Source organism: Tigriopus californicus, chromosome 5 (assembly GCF_007210705.1).
Source record: "Tigriopus californicus strain San Diego chromosome 5, Tcal_SD_v2.1, whole genome shotgun sequence".
Classification (NCBI taxonomy): Eukaryota; Metazoa; Arthropoda; class Copepoda; order Harpacticoida; family Harpacticidae; genus Tigriopus; species Tigriopus californicus.
Genome location: NC_081444.1, coordinates 6,231,464 through 6,244,590, shown reverse-complemented (window position 1 = coordinate 6,244,590; position 13,127 = coordinate 6,231,464). Strand labels below are relative to the sequence as shown.

At 43.1% G+C, this 13,127-nt stretch overlaps 1 protein-coding gene across 1 annotated transcript; it reads right to left on the bottom strand.

Moving 5' to 3' along the window:
• Nucleotides 1-430: 430 nt before the first annotated feature.
• LOC131879998 (probable ribonuclease ZC3H12C) lies at nucleotides 431-7,795 on the bottom strand. The gene is made up of 5 exons (XM_059226498.1): nucleotides 7,392-7,795; nucleotides 3,439-4,900; nucleotides 3,095-3,329; nucleotides 2,725-2,978; nucleotides 431-2,367 (listed from the first exon to the last, which is right to left on the bottom strand). Exons 1-5 carry the CDS (start codon nucleotides 7,494-7,496, stop codon nucleotides 1,187-1,189), a joined length of 3,237 nt encoding a protein of 1,078 aa, XP_059082481.1. The 5' UTR covers nucleotides 7,497-7,795; the 3' UTR covers nucleotides 431-1,186.
• Nucleotides 7,796-13,127: the final 5,332 nt, after the last annotated feature.

Sequence of the window (13,127 nt, the reverse complement as noted above, 5' to 3'; positions counted from 1 at the left end):
TAGGCATGTTGAGGACTCAGGAGCTAGTGAGAATTGACTGGTGTCGACTAATGCCAGGTAGATAGTGTCCAATAGATTTATAATCAAAGGGCTTTTTGCGAGGCAAAATCCCCCCAAAATGGCCTTGCGGGAAGTCAGACAAGGACTGAAGATATATCCAGATTTCGAGGGTTCTAGAGAATTTGAAACTCGGGTCGACATGAGGTGAGGAAGGGTATATTTCCTAATCAGCAACCCAATTCCTGTATCGGTAGATCACTAACCATTTCGAAAAAGTTACTATCGAAACCATTTCTTTTAATTTCCTCATACTTACTCCCATTTTCAATAGCATAACTCGAAGTTCTTCTTTGCCTGCTCAACCATAGATGTCTAGCTGTGCTTTGCTCAATTTATGTTTTGAAATCTAGACTATTTCACGATACTAATGAAGACATTTGAATCATTTATTTCATTTTCACTTTACTGCCTTCCAAGCTATGAGCTATACAAGAGAATCCAATACACAGTATTGATAGGTAATTTTGTATGAGTAACACGTGGTTGCAATTGAGTGCACAATAATGGGTATACATGCAGTTTGTCAGCAGTAAAGGAAAAAACGACGACAATGGCTGTTATCACTTCCATCTCTACGTAAAGAAGCTTTTAAAACTGCGGTTAGAGAAAAATATATTGATGTCTTGTTCCTTCGAAAAGTACCATGCCATATCTAATGATTATTCAAGAGACAATTGCAAATAACACCTCGAGATGGGTGAGTAGGTAGGTGAGTGAGTGAGTCAGTGAGTGAGTGAGCGAGTGAGCGGGTGAGTGAGGGAATGAATGAATGAATGATTAAGGACTTCAAAGACGGGAAAGAAACTTTGAGAAAGCTGACTGAGACATGGAACAACAAAACAACCGAGACAGAGTAAGTTAAGAACGAAGGGACGTCGGTGGTAAACCACTACGACCTTCGAACAACACACATTACCATACAAAAACAGGATGAATATCTTCAGGACATACACTCATGCTACAATTACCGTAATGGTGTGTGATAATCAAGTAGTACATGGATAACGTAAGCATGGGTTTTTGAGACGGAATGACTTTCCATCACTGATTCAGTCGAGTGGATCGCGTCACCAAAATGTGACTTCCAACTCAAACTAGGACTTGGAATTAAAGGGTCGTTTGACAATTACGACGGCTTCTTGTTGTTATTGTTGTTGAATAGAATGTAAGCACATATCTTTTGGACATTGGTTTCCTCGGGGAGGGCACTCATAGCCATGATGACCTGGTCTTCAGGAAAGAGCTGGGCCAGATGGTAATACAATTTGGAGCGAGCAGTATCGGCATCACCCGAGGCATTGCTCATCGTTGTCATGGAGGAAGCCTCCCAAACGCCATCGGAAGACCCAATCAGGGGAGAAACAGCCACATTGGTATTGGTGGCCAGGTTACCTTTCTCAGAAGGCTTCCACGTCAACTCGTTAAAACTCTCTGAGAGAGCCTTGTGCAGTTGAGAATCCGACGTGGAATTGTTTCTTTGGAGGCGACCGTGGCCGACCTGTTGGAGGGGGCCACCCTCTCCAATGGGGCTGGGTGTAAGGGTGATTCCCGGACTTTGCTGCTCGTGCATGTTCTTCATGAATGATTGCTCAGGGGCCGAGGCATTTCTCGTGACTGTGGCATGTAGAGAGGGCGGTAATGTGTTGGTGGACGAGTACGTTGGTGGTGGAAGACAAGTAGGTGGAGGGAATGGGATGGTGGGGGGAGTGGGCGGGGGCTGGTGATGTTGATGGTGTCGAATACGGGGGTCATTTAAAGGGTTCAAAGTAAGTTGACGGGCCAATTTTCTATGAGAATTGTTGGCATCCATTTGAGGCTCCTCACCTCTCAATCCCTGAGCTGACCCAGACGATTGATTCCACGGTCCTCTTGGAGGGGGTGGAGGCATGCTTGTATCGGGCATGTTGTAAGTGGGATATTTCATCTGATTCGGCCAATGAGACTGACCCTTCTCGTGTTCAGCAGCAACGTTTTCGTAGCTGAAGCTTCGACTCGGATCTGAGCCATGGAACATTTGTATCATATTAGGCCCCAAACTCACAGTCTGCTGGATCGTGCAATGGGTCGAATTGTGCCAGAACGGCGGCTGGTTGGGCGGTATGTGAGCTTGTGCGCAAGTTTGTTGCGATTGAGTGTGAGCTAATACTTGGGGTTGTTTGGCCACCGCATCATGACCGTGATTCATGGAGAGGCGTGGCATGGTAGATCGTGTGCGACAAAGAGCTTGCTTCTCGTGGGCCAACATGTAACCCCCCGTGTCCGTTCTAAGCGGGAGCATGGATCGAGTTCGGGTAAGAAGTGGATCACCTAAAAGTAACATGATTGGTTTCAGTCACATGTTGGAAAAGCATTTCCATTTCATGTTGCGAGCGCATGGCTTGTCATCATTTAAAAACCAACAATGGATGTCACTTAAAACATTCATTTCAATGCCATGACGCAAATTCAGAGAAGGTTATATTGTGAAGGGACGTGCGCCCACTCGGCGGAAACACGTGTTCATTTTTTGTTTCCACTTAATGAAACGACAAAGTTGGTCAATGCGAATAGGTAAACGAACCCCTGCACTCGTCGACTTCACGTGCTTACATCAAAAAGACATTAAGGACCACTGCACAAGCTCAATTTCTAAGATTATAGTAGGATGATACTCAATCTTCTTACCCGGTGAGGAATCCCTGGAATGAGTTCGAGCTCGAACTTCATTAATTTTTTGGGATGAATGTTCCTTAAGTTTGTCAGTGATGCTCTTTTGAGGCTGGTTTCCTCGCTCAGCATGAAAAAACTTGCACTTATTCCCATAGGTGCATTTTTTCCCGTACGGACACCGTTGAAGGTCGCCATAAGTAGGTTTGCGCTTTAAAAATAAGTCCAAAGTGGGACCATTTCGACCCAAAGGATCATCTGGCGGCATAAACCTGAGAAGAGAGACAAAAATCATTTTAGCTTGAAACTCTGGTTAATTAGCGTAATGCATTCGCAAACCAATCAGCAGGCTAAATTATCGCCCAAGATGATAAGCCGAAAATCGTACCTGTCATTCACAAACGAGTACATGAGAATTTTCTCCTCCACAACCTTCTTGAATTCAGGTTTTTCGTTGATCAGATCTCGGTAGTTGTCATTACTAACAACGACCGCGCCCGTTTCTGCGGCCAAATTCAGAATGTATCGATCGTCATGGCAAACATAACGTTTTCCACTGACTTGACGAGAGGGTGTGAAGGCCAAAAGGCGTTCTTTTTCCAAGTCCAAGAGGACTTGTTGATCTAGAGAGGAAACAATGTTTTTTTAAGAGGCGTTTTCACCATAGCAAAATATCTATCTTTTGACTTATTTGGAAAATAATTCATCAACTAAAGGGGCCACAAATCTCACCTGTTATGGGAGTGTCTGGTCGAGAAGTTTCTTTCCTCCATTTTGGCACAAATACAGTGATGTCCTTATGCCCTCTAGCTTGAAACCAATTCACACAGATTCGAATTCCAACGCAAGAATAAACATCCTTGTTCCCGTGGCTCATGGCAACGTTCGAGCCATCGATCACTATTGGTAGTAGAGGATCTTCTTCGGAAGTGTATAAAAAACTCTTGCCTCCACTCAGGCCAACCACTGAGTCTTCTCGACCAACGACTTTGTGGGTTCCATCGCTAGTATCCTCACTAAACGAAGGCTTTGAAGTCTGGAGTCGAATGAGTTCTTCCAAAAGTTGGTTCAATTGAGCATCTAGGCCTAGTTTGACCAAGGCTTTTTGCAATAGAGATTCTGAATAGCCCAATCGAAGGGCGTACTCCACTTTCGAGTTATAGGTAGGATCGTTGATGATTCGCTCCAACCGATCTTGATCTTCATTAGCATCATGGTTAACCACAACCACCTGGGGTTGACCAGGACTGGGTTCACGGCTTCTGGGTGGACCTTGATACAGATTCACGTGCTCCGCGAACTCAACACCAAGAGTCTCTGAAGGAGTTCGGGAAACGTCATCATGAGACTTGGATATCTGCACCGAGGGTGCTTTCAGAATGATCGCATTGTTTGGCTGGTGATCATGGATATCGTGATCAGAGTCATAGCTCGAGTCTTCTGATTCCAATTTCCGGCGGGATGAGCACAAAGCAGTGTATTGACGTTTTTGTTGACTATAGGAATCGCTCACCGTGCGAGTGATAGGAAGGTGAGAACCTCCCAATCCAGGGGCTAAACTCTTACGGATGGGTTCTTGTGAAGACGACCACTGACCAGGTGGCGGGGTTCCATGCCCAACTTCGAAAGGTAACGATGATCTCGAGTACAATGGAGGATGTCTATGTACTCCTTCACTAACCCAAGACTTCATAGGAACAGGGCCATAACAGGAGGATTCTCTGTCAATCTTCGACGAACTGGGTGACACCTCACTACTGGCTCGAGCCAACTCTTCCAGCCCTAGGGCGGATCGGCTCTTGATTTGACCATGTTTGTCGGACACTTGGACGGGATTGGAGCCCAGATTGTTTTCCATGTGAACCCACTGGCTGAGTAGCTTGGAGCCCAGCTCTAGGGAACTAGTGCAATCGCCAGTAAGAATTATTGTAAGGTTGGCTTTTTCAAAGACACATTTGAGTCCGAGGGATGACAATCGATCTCCCACGAGATCATCATTGAACGCAAGTTCTTCGAAGTTTCTCTTGGTGAAGGACAAACGCGTCGATTGGGAGACAATTGAGGTTGAGCACTTGAGGATGGTTCTTGATTGTTCAGTATCGAGTTCAAACGACCTTTCTTGCGACGGTCTTGCCTCATCTTGGCGCGATTGATCAACGTTCTTCGCAATCTCGCGGTCAGCTATGAAGTTTCCCTGTAAGGACAAAAATAAAGCCGGACGTGAGAAAGGAGAAGCTCTGACTAACATTCAAACACCAAAGGTGTAATAGCAGTCGCAGCCAATGAAGTGAAGGCGGGAGCTCAACAGTTCTCGGAACCGGATGTGTAAAACTGTCAAGAGAATCGGAGAGTGCCAGAGGACGAAAAACATTGAGGCCTTCATGAGGGCCCGCTATGGTGCTGGTGGCCTTTCTCAACCAAGATCCTGCTCCTCTCTGATTCTCGGTGTCTCCATAACGTGTGCTGTGCGCAAGATTGGAACATTCTCCCCGGCCTCGGTTACTACCGCACCAAGGCCTCCATTACCTACTGCTGGCGCACCACCCATTGCCGAATTTTGTTGCGCGTTCAAACAAGCACAAATTCGACACCAGCACTCCCTTCAGCGAGGTGCAAGGAAGGGTATAAGGCAGTCATGAAGCAAATCTACCGCAGCGGTGCCAAGTCTTTGCAGCCTATCCAACGTTGAATAACTTGCTTGTAATGGAGAGCTATGAATACGTTTCGACTAGAAACCCAGCCTTGCCAGGTGGTTTAGCTTTTTTGGGTGGTCTTTCTTTCGAGTTGATCGCAAAAAAGTCACTGAGATACTATTAAAGGGGAGATGATCGTGTTAATTGTCAAAACCCGTGATGGATTATTCTTAGATGTTGAACCAAGAAAGAAACAGGATATGAAAGTATCGGTCTTTTCAATGAAAGTACTAACGGGTAAGTTATGAAAAGGCACCGAGGATTGAATGAATAAATCATGCCACCATTTTGAATGGCCTTTCAATTTCTTTGCAACTTCCGAGTATGCTGATGGATGAATAAAAACAGTAGGAATGTTAAAAAACTTTGTTCCGTAAATGCCAATTGGGGAATCATTACAACCATCATCAAAATGATTCCAGTCATGCTTATTTATTCAAGAACGTACTCTCAAAATGGAAATGGCTTCAAAAGATGACAAGATGAGCTCCTGTCTCTGTCGGAAGGATCTTTTCCAAAACGTTCCATTCTCGCATGGAAACTAAAAGCACTCCGAGTGTTTTTAAGTTCTTCCGTAAACATTCACTCACTCACTCACTCACACACACATTCATTGCAACAATCTGTTGCCACTTCCCTCCTAGTTCCGAGAGTGGTTGGTTGTTTGCAATCGAGGTACAAGGCCATATCATTATCGTCCCCTTCCCCCGTATAGACCCATGAAGTTCGGCGGGCGGAAGGAAACTATAGAAGAAGTACTTCGACTTGGGGAGGAAGCGTAAAACTAGTGTACGATTTCAGGAAACAAAAGTTCTTTGTTGACGAACCTCATGTTCCTAACATTGGTACCAAATCTTACAAGGAAGAGCATCTCTTAGAATTATTCCACTATCAAACTTGAATCCCTCGTTGTCCACTGAAATGGCTACTACCAAGAGCAATACACCATGAACCAATGAACCAACCAACCAAGCATCTCCCCCTCTACCTTTCTTCTTCCATTCCATTCCTTCAAGTTGGATGTCTTTCAGGATCTTGCGTAACACGAATAACTAGAAGGCCTTGTACCTTGTACTGCCTGCATTGGCATTGACGTTATGCTTTTGTTCACGTAGGACTTGTTGCAATTTACTGACCACTTTTAACAGTTTGCATATGCAAATGTAAACATACAATGATATGTCTCACACGTGCAATACAGTCTAAAAATAACGCTTCATGATTCGTTTACGTAGGCTCTGAATGAATGTAGCGCAATCATTAAAGGCCAAGTTACTTTGGATTTCAAATCAAACAATTCCTGGAAAATACACCTCGCCTTGAGTATCGGTAACTCAAAAAAGAGCTGTGGGTCTGGCAGACTCGTTAAAAACAAGACCAGGATTGACAATGATAGGAAATGTGCATTCGAGGACGTTCCCGCTATTTGATACTATATTCGTTTGGCTCACAATGAGGATTGATTTCATGGTTGCACGAAACGTTCTCCCACTTTCGTCTCAATTATTTCTCACTTAGGCGATTTATTTCAGGGAGGCAACACATCTAGGCAGCTAATGAGTGAAAGAGGATGAATGAACAAGTGGTTTTATGACTAAGCATACGTTGGCCGTCATGAATCAATAGATCCTTGTTGATGTTTTTCCTGTCTGACTCACGCAATCAACACGGTGGACGTAGATACGCATTAGTTCCTCTAAGCACTGATAAAGCAATGGCTCTTTAATACTAGGTCACAACATTATCAGGATTTGTACCTTGAAATGGAATCAATGAGGCCGTGATTACATGATCAGAGCAGAGATTGCAGATCAGTTGATCACCAGGGGTTGGTTGCCCTATTACATAATGAACAGATATCAACACCAAGCTTTGGGACAGGGCCATTCAAACACAACTAAAAACGCACATGCCTCTGCCATCACAGAGTTCGAATAATGATAATAATCGGTCTCAAATATGCAATATGGACAGACAAGGTCAAGATCATACCGTGGAACAAGATGAGGACATATGGCCGAAAACATCGATAGTGTTGGAAGTATGAGCAACCATGTTTTGACAAACGAGGGCGTAAAAGATTCCACCCCTGGCCATCAAACAAGGCTGCTGGCACAAGTGGTACGCATCACAGAAACACTGGTTTCCTCTTCAGATCCGCTTCAAATCTTGTGTGATCACTCCGCACAACTGCCAGTCTAAGGCCGCTTCAATATGGGCGATAGTCCCCAAGATGCGTTATCTTTGGCTTTGACAAAGGCCACTTGATTTGTCCGGTTCCTGAGAAACTATCTCTCACTTTTCCACTTCTCCGTCTAACAAGGATGTGAGGATCTCAAATAATCTGGGAGCACTGCACTAGAACGTATCACTCGTTCAAGAATGTATCTGTGTATCAGATTCGCTACCCTCCAGTGACTGAGTGAGTGAGGAATCGAGCAATTCACAGTTCACATTCTACAATCTCCGGCAGCAAGAGCACTCCCACCTACAGCAAGCTAACCAGAAGCAGCACCTCTCCGGACCAAGCCATGGAGCTTGAATACATGCACTTAAATCTCCTGCTCAGGTGAGGCCCTCAGAGTACGTGAGTGTGTGAGTGTGTGTACATGTGTGCGTGCTCAATACGAGAGGAGATCCGAGAGTCCCTCACACCACCACCACCACCATCAAACCGGCACAAGAGAATAAGATCATCCGGGATGGTAGCAGAGCAGCTTCGAGGTGTGGTGTGCAACGACAACCGCATTCTAGATTTGAGCTCAGGAGTGCCCTATCGGACCGGATGTGTTTGGACGGAGCGGCCTCTTTGCCACCGCCGACCCAAGGAGAGCGAGCGTTCGTTATAGCTTGCTTATAGCCTCGCAAAGCGATTGGGAATCGAGGGGAGTGAAAAACATCTTCACCTATCTGAAGGGCTCCATCACGACCTCATGATTTGGTCATCCCTGTGGGCTGCCTCTTGTTGTCGGCACCAAGATGCAACGGCGATTATTGAGACTCTCCTGCATGGAGTAGATCCATATGAAGTAACTTGGGACTGACGGACACACTTTATGGATATACACGATAGGGGGGGGGGACCGTCACTCGAATCCGGGATAGACTCCAATTATGGATGACTTTCATACACTTTGAACGTGAAATAAACCGTAAAGCTCTGGAGCAATAACAATGCGGATCCTTGATTTAGAATGTACTTTGACGCTGCGTTTGGCAATCATGCATGATGCTATATGGCTAAAGAGTACATCATTTTAGCTTTTGGTCTAGTTTTCAATGCTCTGTGTACAGTAGTGAAATTTCTCTGCTTATCATTTGCAAAACCTGTAAGTGCATTGGGAGCTCTAAAACACAATCGACCAAGAAACCCTTTTCTACCTGAGAAAACGCACAAGAGTGCATTTACATTGCCATAAGACCAAACCCACATGGTTGGACAACCAGGATTTGGATTTCGAAGCGCTCGCTCTCTTTGTTCCCCAGTCAGGGTTCCCGAGCTTCAGCTTAGAATAATATTTCTTTGCATCCTCCACATGGATTATGTAACCAAACAAATATGATTCAAGCAAAAAATTATCAACTACAAGAACCAGGAATCAACTAGATCTTCAGTTCGAAAACCATTGTGGCCTTTGAGTGTACATTGTACTTGGCGACCCTGCAATCGAGAGTTGAAACCCGGAGCTAAGAGGCATTCAATCTGTGTAGATACTACTTCAACCAGGATCTGGTACTTTTTCAGCATAGGTGGATGAAAAGGACGTCCCAAAGAGTCTGCCAAAATTGAGGACGAACCATTGGCTAGCACTGAGCACCACAAATCGTCTAAAACTGTCTACTAACCAAGCAACACTCTGTCCATGTATGTTTACGATTAAGAAAGATTCTCAACGTACGTTTGTTCTGTACTGTATGTGCATTTGAGGTCCGACACCCGAAAATAAAGAGTGGCAGAATGAACATTAGAGCAAGGCAGGAAAATTTGTTAAGGCATTGGAAATCCTCATGCCCGTTAGCGACATGAAATGATAACAAGAGCACAACTCATATTTGGTAACGAGAACGAGCTTAAAAAGCCTTGCACTCACTAAGAAAAGGAGGATCTATGTCATCTTTCTTCAACTTTCCGGAAGTAAAGCCGGATTCAAACGTCTTTTTCGAAATCTCTCATCACTGATCCCTCATGAAACTGAAAGGATGGTGAACATGTGACTCCGAGCGGATTGGTTTCCCTCTTCGCCCTTGCCTTGACGGGCGCGTGGGAGTCTTTATCCCCGCGAGGGTGCCGATGTCCCAAACCCGGATCAAGTTTGAACTCCCCTTTTCAAGCAGCGCTCACTATTTCTTTGGTCCCAAATTTTCAATGAAGGAGAACCAATGGCAGAGACTTCAGAGTGAGAAAGACAGGCAAACAGATAGAGAGGGAGAGAGGGAGAGAGGCCGATGATTCCACAGACTAAGCTACATTTGCGACAACCAGGATCCAAGCTTTGACACGGCCAGCTCAGATAGAGGTAGCGCTCACATCCAAGCAACCTATCTGAGACTTCACAGAGAGCTGCTACAATCTACAATGGCCAAACACATGCGTAGACACGCACATGATGTGCATGGTACACATCTAGCGCGGACGTTAGGGAAGAAGTGGAAGACGTCGAGGACGGCGCTGCGTGCAACGGGTCGAAGAGACACAAGAAGTCCCCTTTTAATTCCGGGAGAAATTGACTTGCTTCAACAACTGCCTTACTTCATAAGGTGGAAGGGAGGTGGTCGTACTGGATTTTGTAAGAAAAAGCGGGCCATAGTATGAGTGGTCATGGGGCAAAGCAAGAAAAACCGATCCCTCTGATGAGCGATTTCGATGCCGGTGCCATTGATTGGCAAATTGCAAACTGTGACACCCTGAGTTAATCATTCGAGTGGGAAAACTGAAAGCTTCGAGACTGTCAGATATGCACCGGTAACCGAACATCCGTGTCACATCCTGGACGGATTCTATTAGTAGAGATATGCAAATATTCGGAGCCACCTGTTCTATATTACTGGACAGGATTTGTTTATGACTTGGATTTCTATTAGGTGATAGTACCCTAATGGGTACTTTTGGGTGAAAACTCACGTCTTCGAATGCTCAGAAAATGAAAATACTGCCATAAAACCTTATGTAGTGTGAGTCAGATCAGATAATTGATTTGCTTTTTGAGGTATACATATATTCTTGATATAGTTTTTCAAACCATTCGCTCGTAAAATGTTTTTCTTTTCTTTTGTCACCTATTCAGTTTTAGTGCCTTGTTTGATCGATCAACTTCTACATCTATTGGGCGAATTAAGTAAGATCGTCGCAAATATGTCCAGTTTTTCAAACATTTCTTCTTTTGAGATTACTGTCTACAGAGAAATACATTTACATTGCCTCATTGGATCGATGTTTTTTTTTATCATATCTAGGACTGGAAAAAAGGCAAACGCGTTTTCTTCCTTTGTTGGTTTTTCTTGCTCCAAAAGCTTTGTTGGTGTTTCTATTTTTCTCTCTTCTTCACTTTATAACCAACCTCCTCATGTGCTGAAATTTACTAAAAATCCTGAATAATATGGACCTGCGTGCGACGGATTTTCCTTACATTTTCTTGCCACCTCAGAAATTAGTTTTACGTCCTATTTTAAATGTGCAACGCGATAGGCTGAGAGTCCTGATTCAAACGCTTATTTCGTCAGGTTAAAACACTTGTCAATACCTGACGAAATGGTTACTAGTACCATAGCTCCGTTATTCGAAGTTTTGAAAGACATTGGTAGACAGGGGAATCGTGTTTTATTATTGAGGGCTCAATACTCACCATTTATTTTCTAAATTCAGGATGCAAATTTTTCACACAGGCTGAATATGTTCTTTTTTGTCAGTGCCGTAAGCACAAAAATAAAGCACATATGGTTAGACAGTGACCTAAAATTGCCATGAAAGCATAAAAGCTTATCCCCTCGAAAAATTATGAAAAATCAAGGGATTCCTTTCACTCCAATTATGTTTCTTGCAGCCGTATATTCTGTGAACTTCTACAATAGTCACAATCATGTAGCTTTAATTGCGATAAAGCCCTTCCTTAGCTGTCAGGGAGGGAGAGGAAGAAAACTATGTATTATGTTCAATTTATTTTTGCGCTTTTCTCTAATACTAGTGCCAAAAACCATAAGAATTTGTTTTAAATCTGCAAGATTCTTATGGTAGCATACTTTTCTCATATTACGGATTCTTCAAGTAAGGGTGTATAAATATGTAAGAGATTTTTATTATGCTGAAAACGAACATTCTAGTCTAGTGAAATTTGATAAATCAGTGTCACTGGTTGTTTTGGGCGTAAATGCTCGATAAAATTGATTCATTGTTGGGCTATCTTTAGACACTCTAATCATAATATTGTTTGATATTGATGTTGTCAAGCATTTGGTGGCTAAATATAGAACCACCATGAAGGCCATTGCTATTTAGCTATTATATTTAGTTATAATAGAGTCAAGAGAAATTGTGTTTGGAATGAAGAAATGAGTGTTTATCGACCTTCTCACATGCATATCAGCTCTTTAGAATTCTCCATCCCATCTACCTGGGCCAATATGTTTGAAGAATATTTAGTTTGTACCTGCAAAGCTTTGATGACTTTCTAGAAGTCGATCGTAGAACCCGATTTGGAACATACGTCACCAATCTGGGCCTCAGTAAATTCAGCCAGCCTTTAAAAGGGACAATTTAGACAAACATCACAGCCAACCTGCACAAGGGATAGATTGAATATGTTATTCATTTCTATTTGCCGGCTTGTTGAAGCAAACTGTATTCTGACATTCAGCCAAGATATGCACACAGTGACATAATTACACCAAAAATGTCATTTTTTGAGTCTTGTAGCACGACTCACTCGATAGTTGAAAATGCAATTGGATCACGATGAGAGTTGCCAGTGTTGTTGGTCCAAGTTCTCCCCCCCCATAGAATGCCCAAAATTAAGAGTGCCACACTACACACATCTTTCCTCATATTTCTTCCACTTCACAAAAAAGCGTCAATCGAATGGAATCTTTCCAAACAGTTAGAGCTCTTTACAACCTTAGAGCATTGTAGCCTATCAAGAAAGGCTAATGTAATGTCTAATACCAAAGTTGCTGCCCCGACAAATGACCAAAAACGTTATATTTTAGGAGTATACCTTTCTTGTCCCTTCTTGACATTTCATGGAGTGCCTTGAATATGGGTCGGATTTGATTTTTTTTTTTGGATTGGCGTAACCTTTTGCGCAACTTAGTGCTCAAAAACTGACCATTGAAAGCAGTTGCAAAAATAAATAGTATTTGCCTTATTTCATGAATACATTTTTTATTCATGAACTTTTTTGGCACTTTGCTTGAGTGGTTGATTAATCAGTTGTAACATCAACTATTCTTTAATTGTTGAAATCCCGGTCAATTTCAAATCTTCACTATGTTGTGATTGAAAGTTAAGGCGATCGACATCTTTCGACATTTGCGAAAATTTGTAAAAGCTACCAAATATGAGTTTAGATGAAATAGCAAAATTTCATTGTTTTAATGCAATTTAAATTCATCAGAAAACTAACTCTTAATTTCAATTTGGTAGAGAGCATTAGCATTCTGGTTTAAAAATCACATCACAGTTGTACCTAAATCGCACCGTTCATTTTGACCAAACTTGTAAGTTTGGGGTATAGA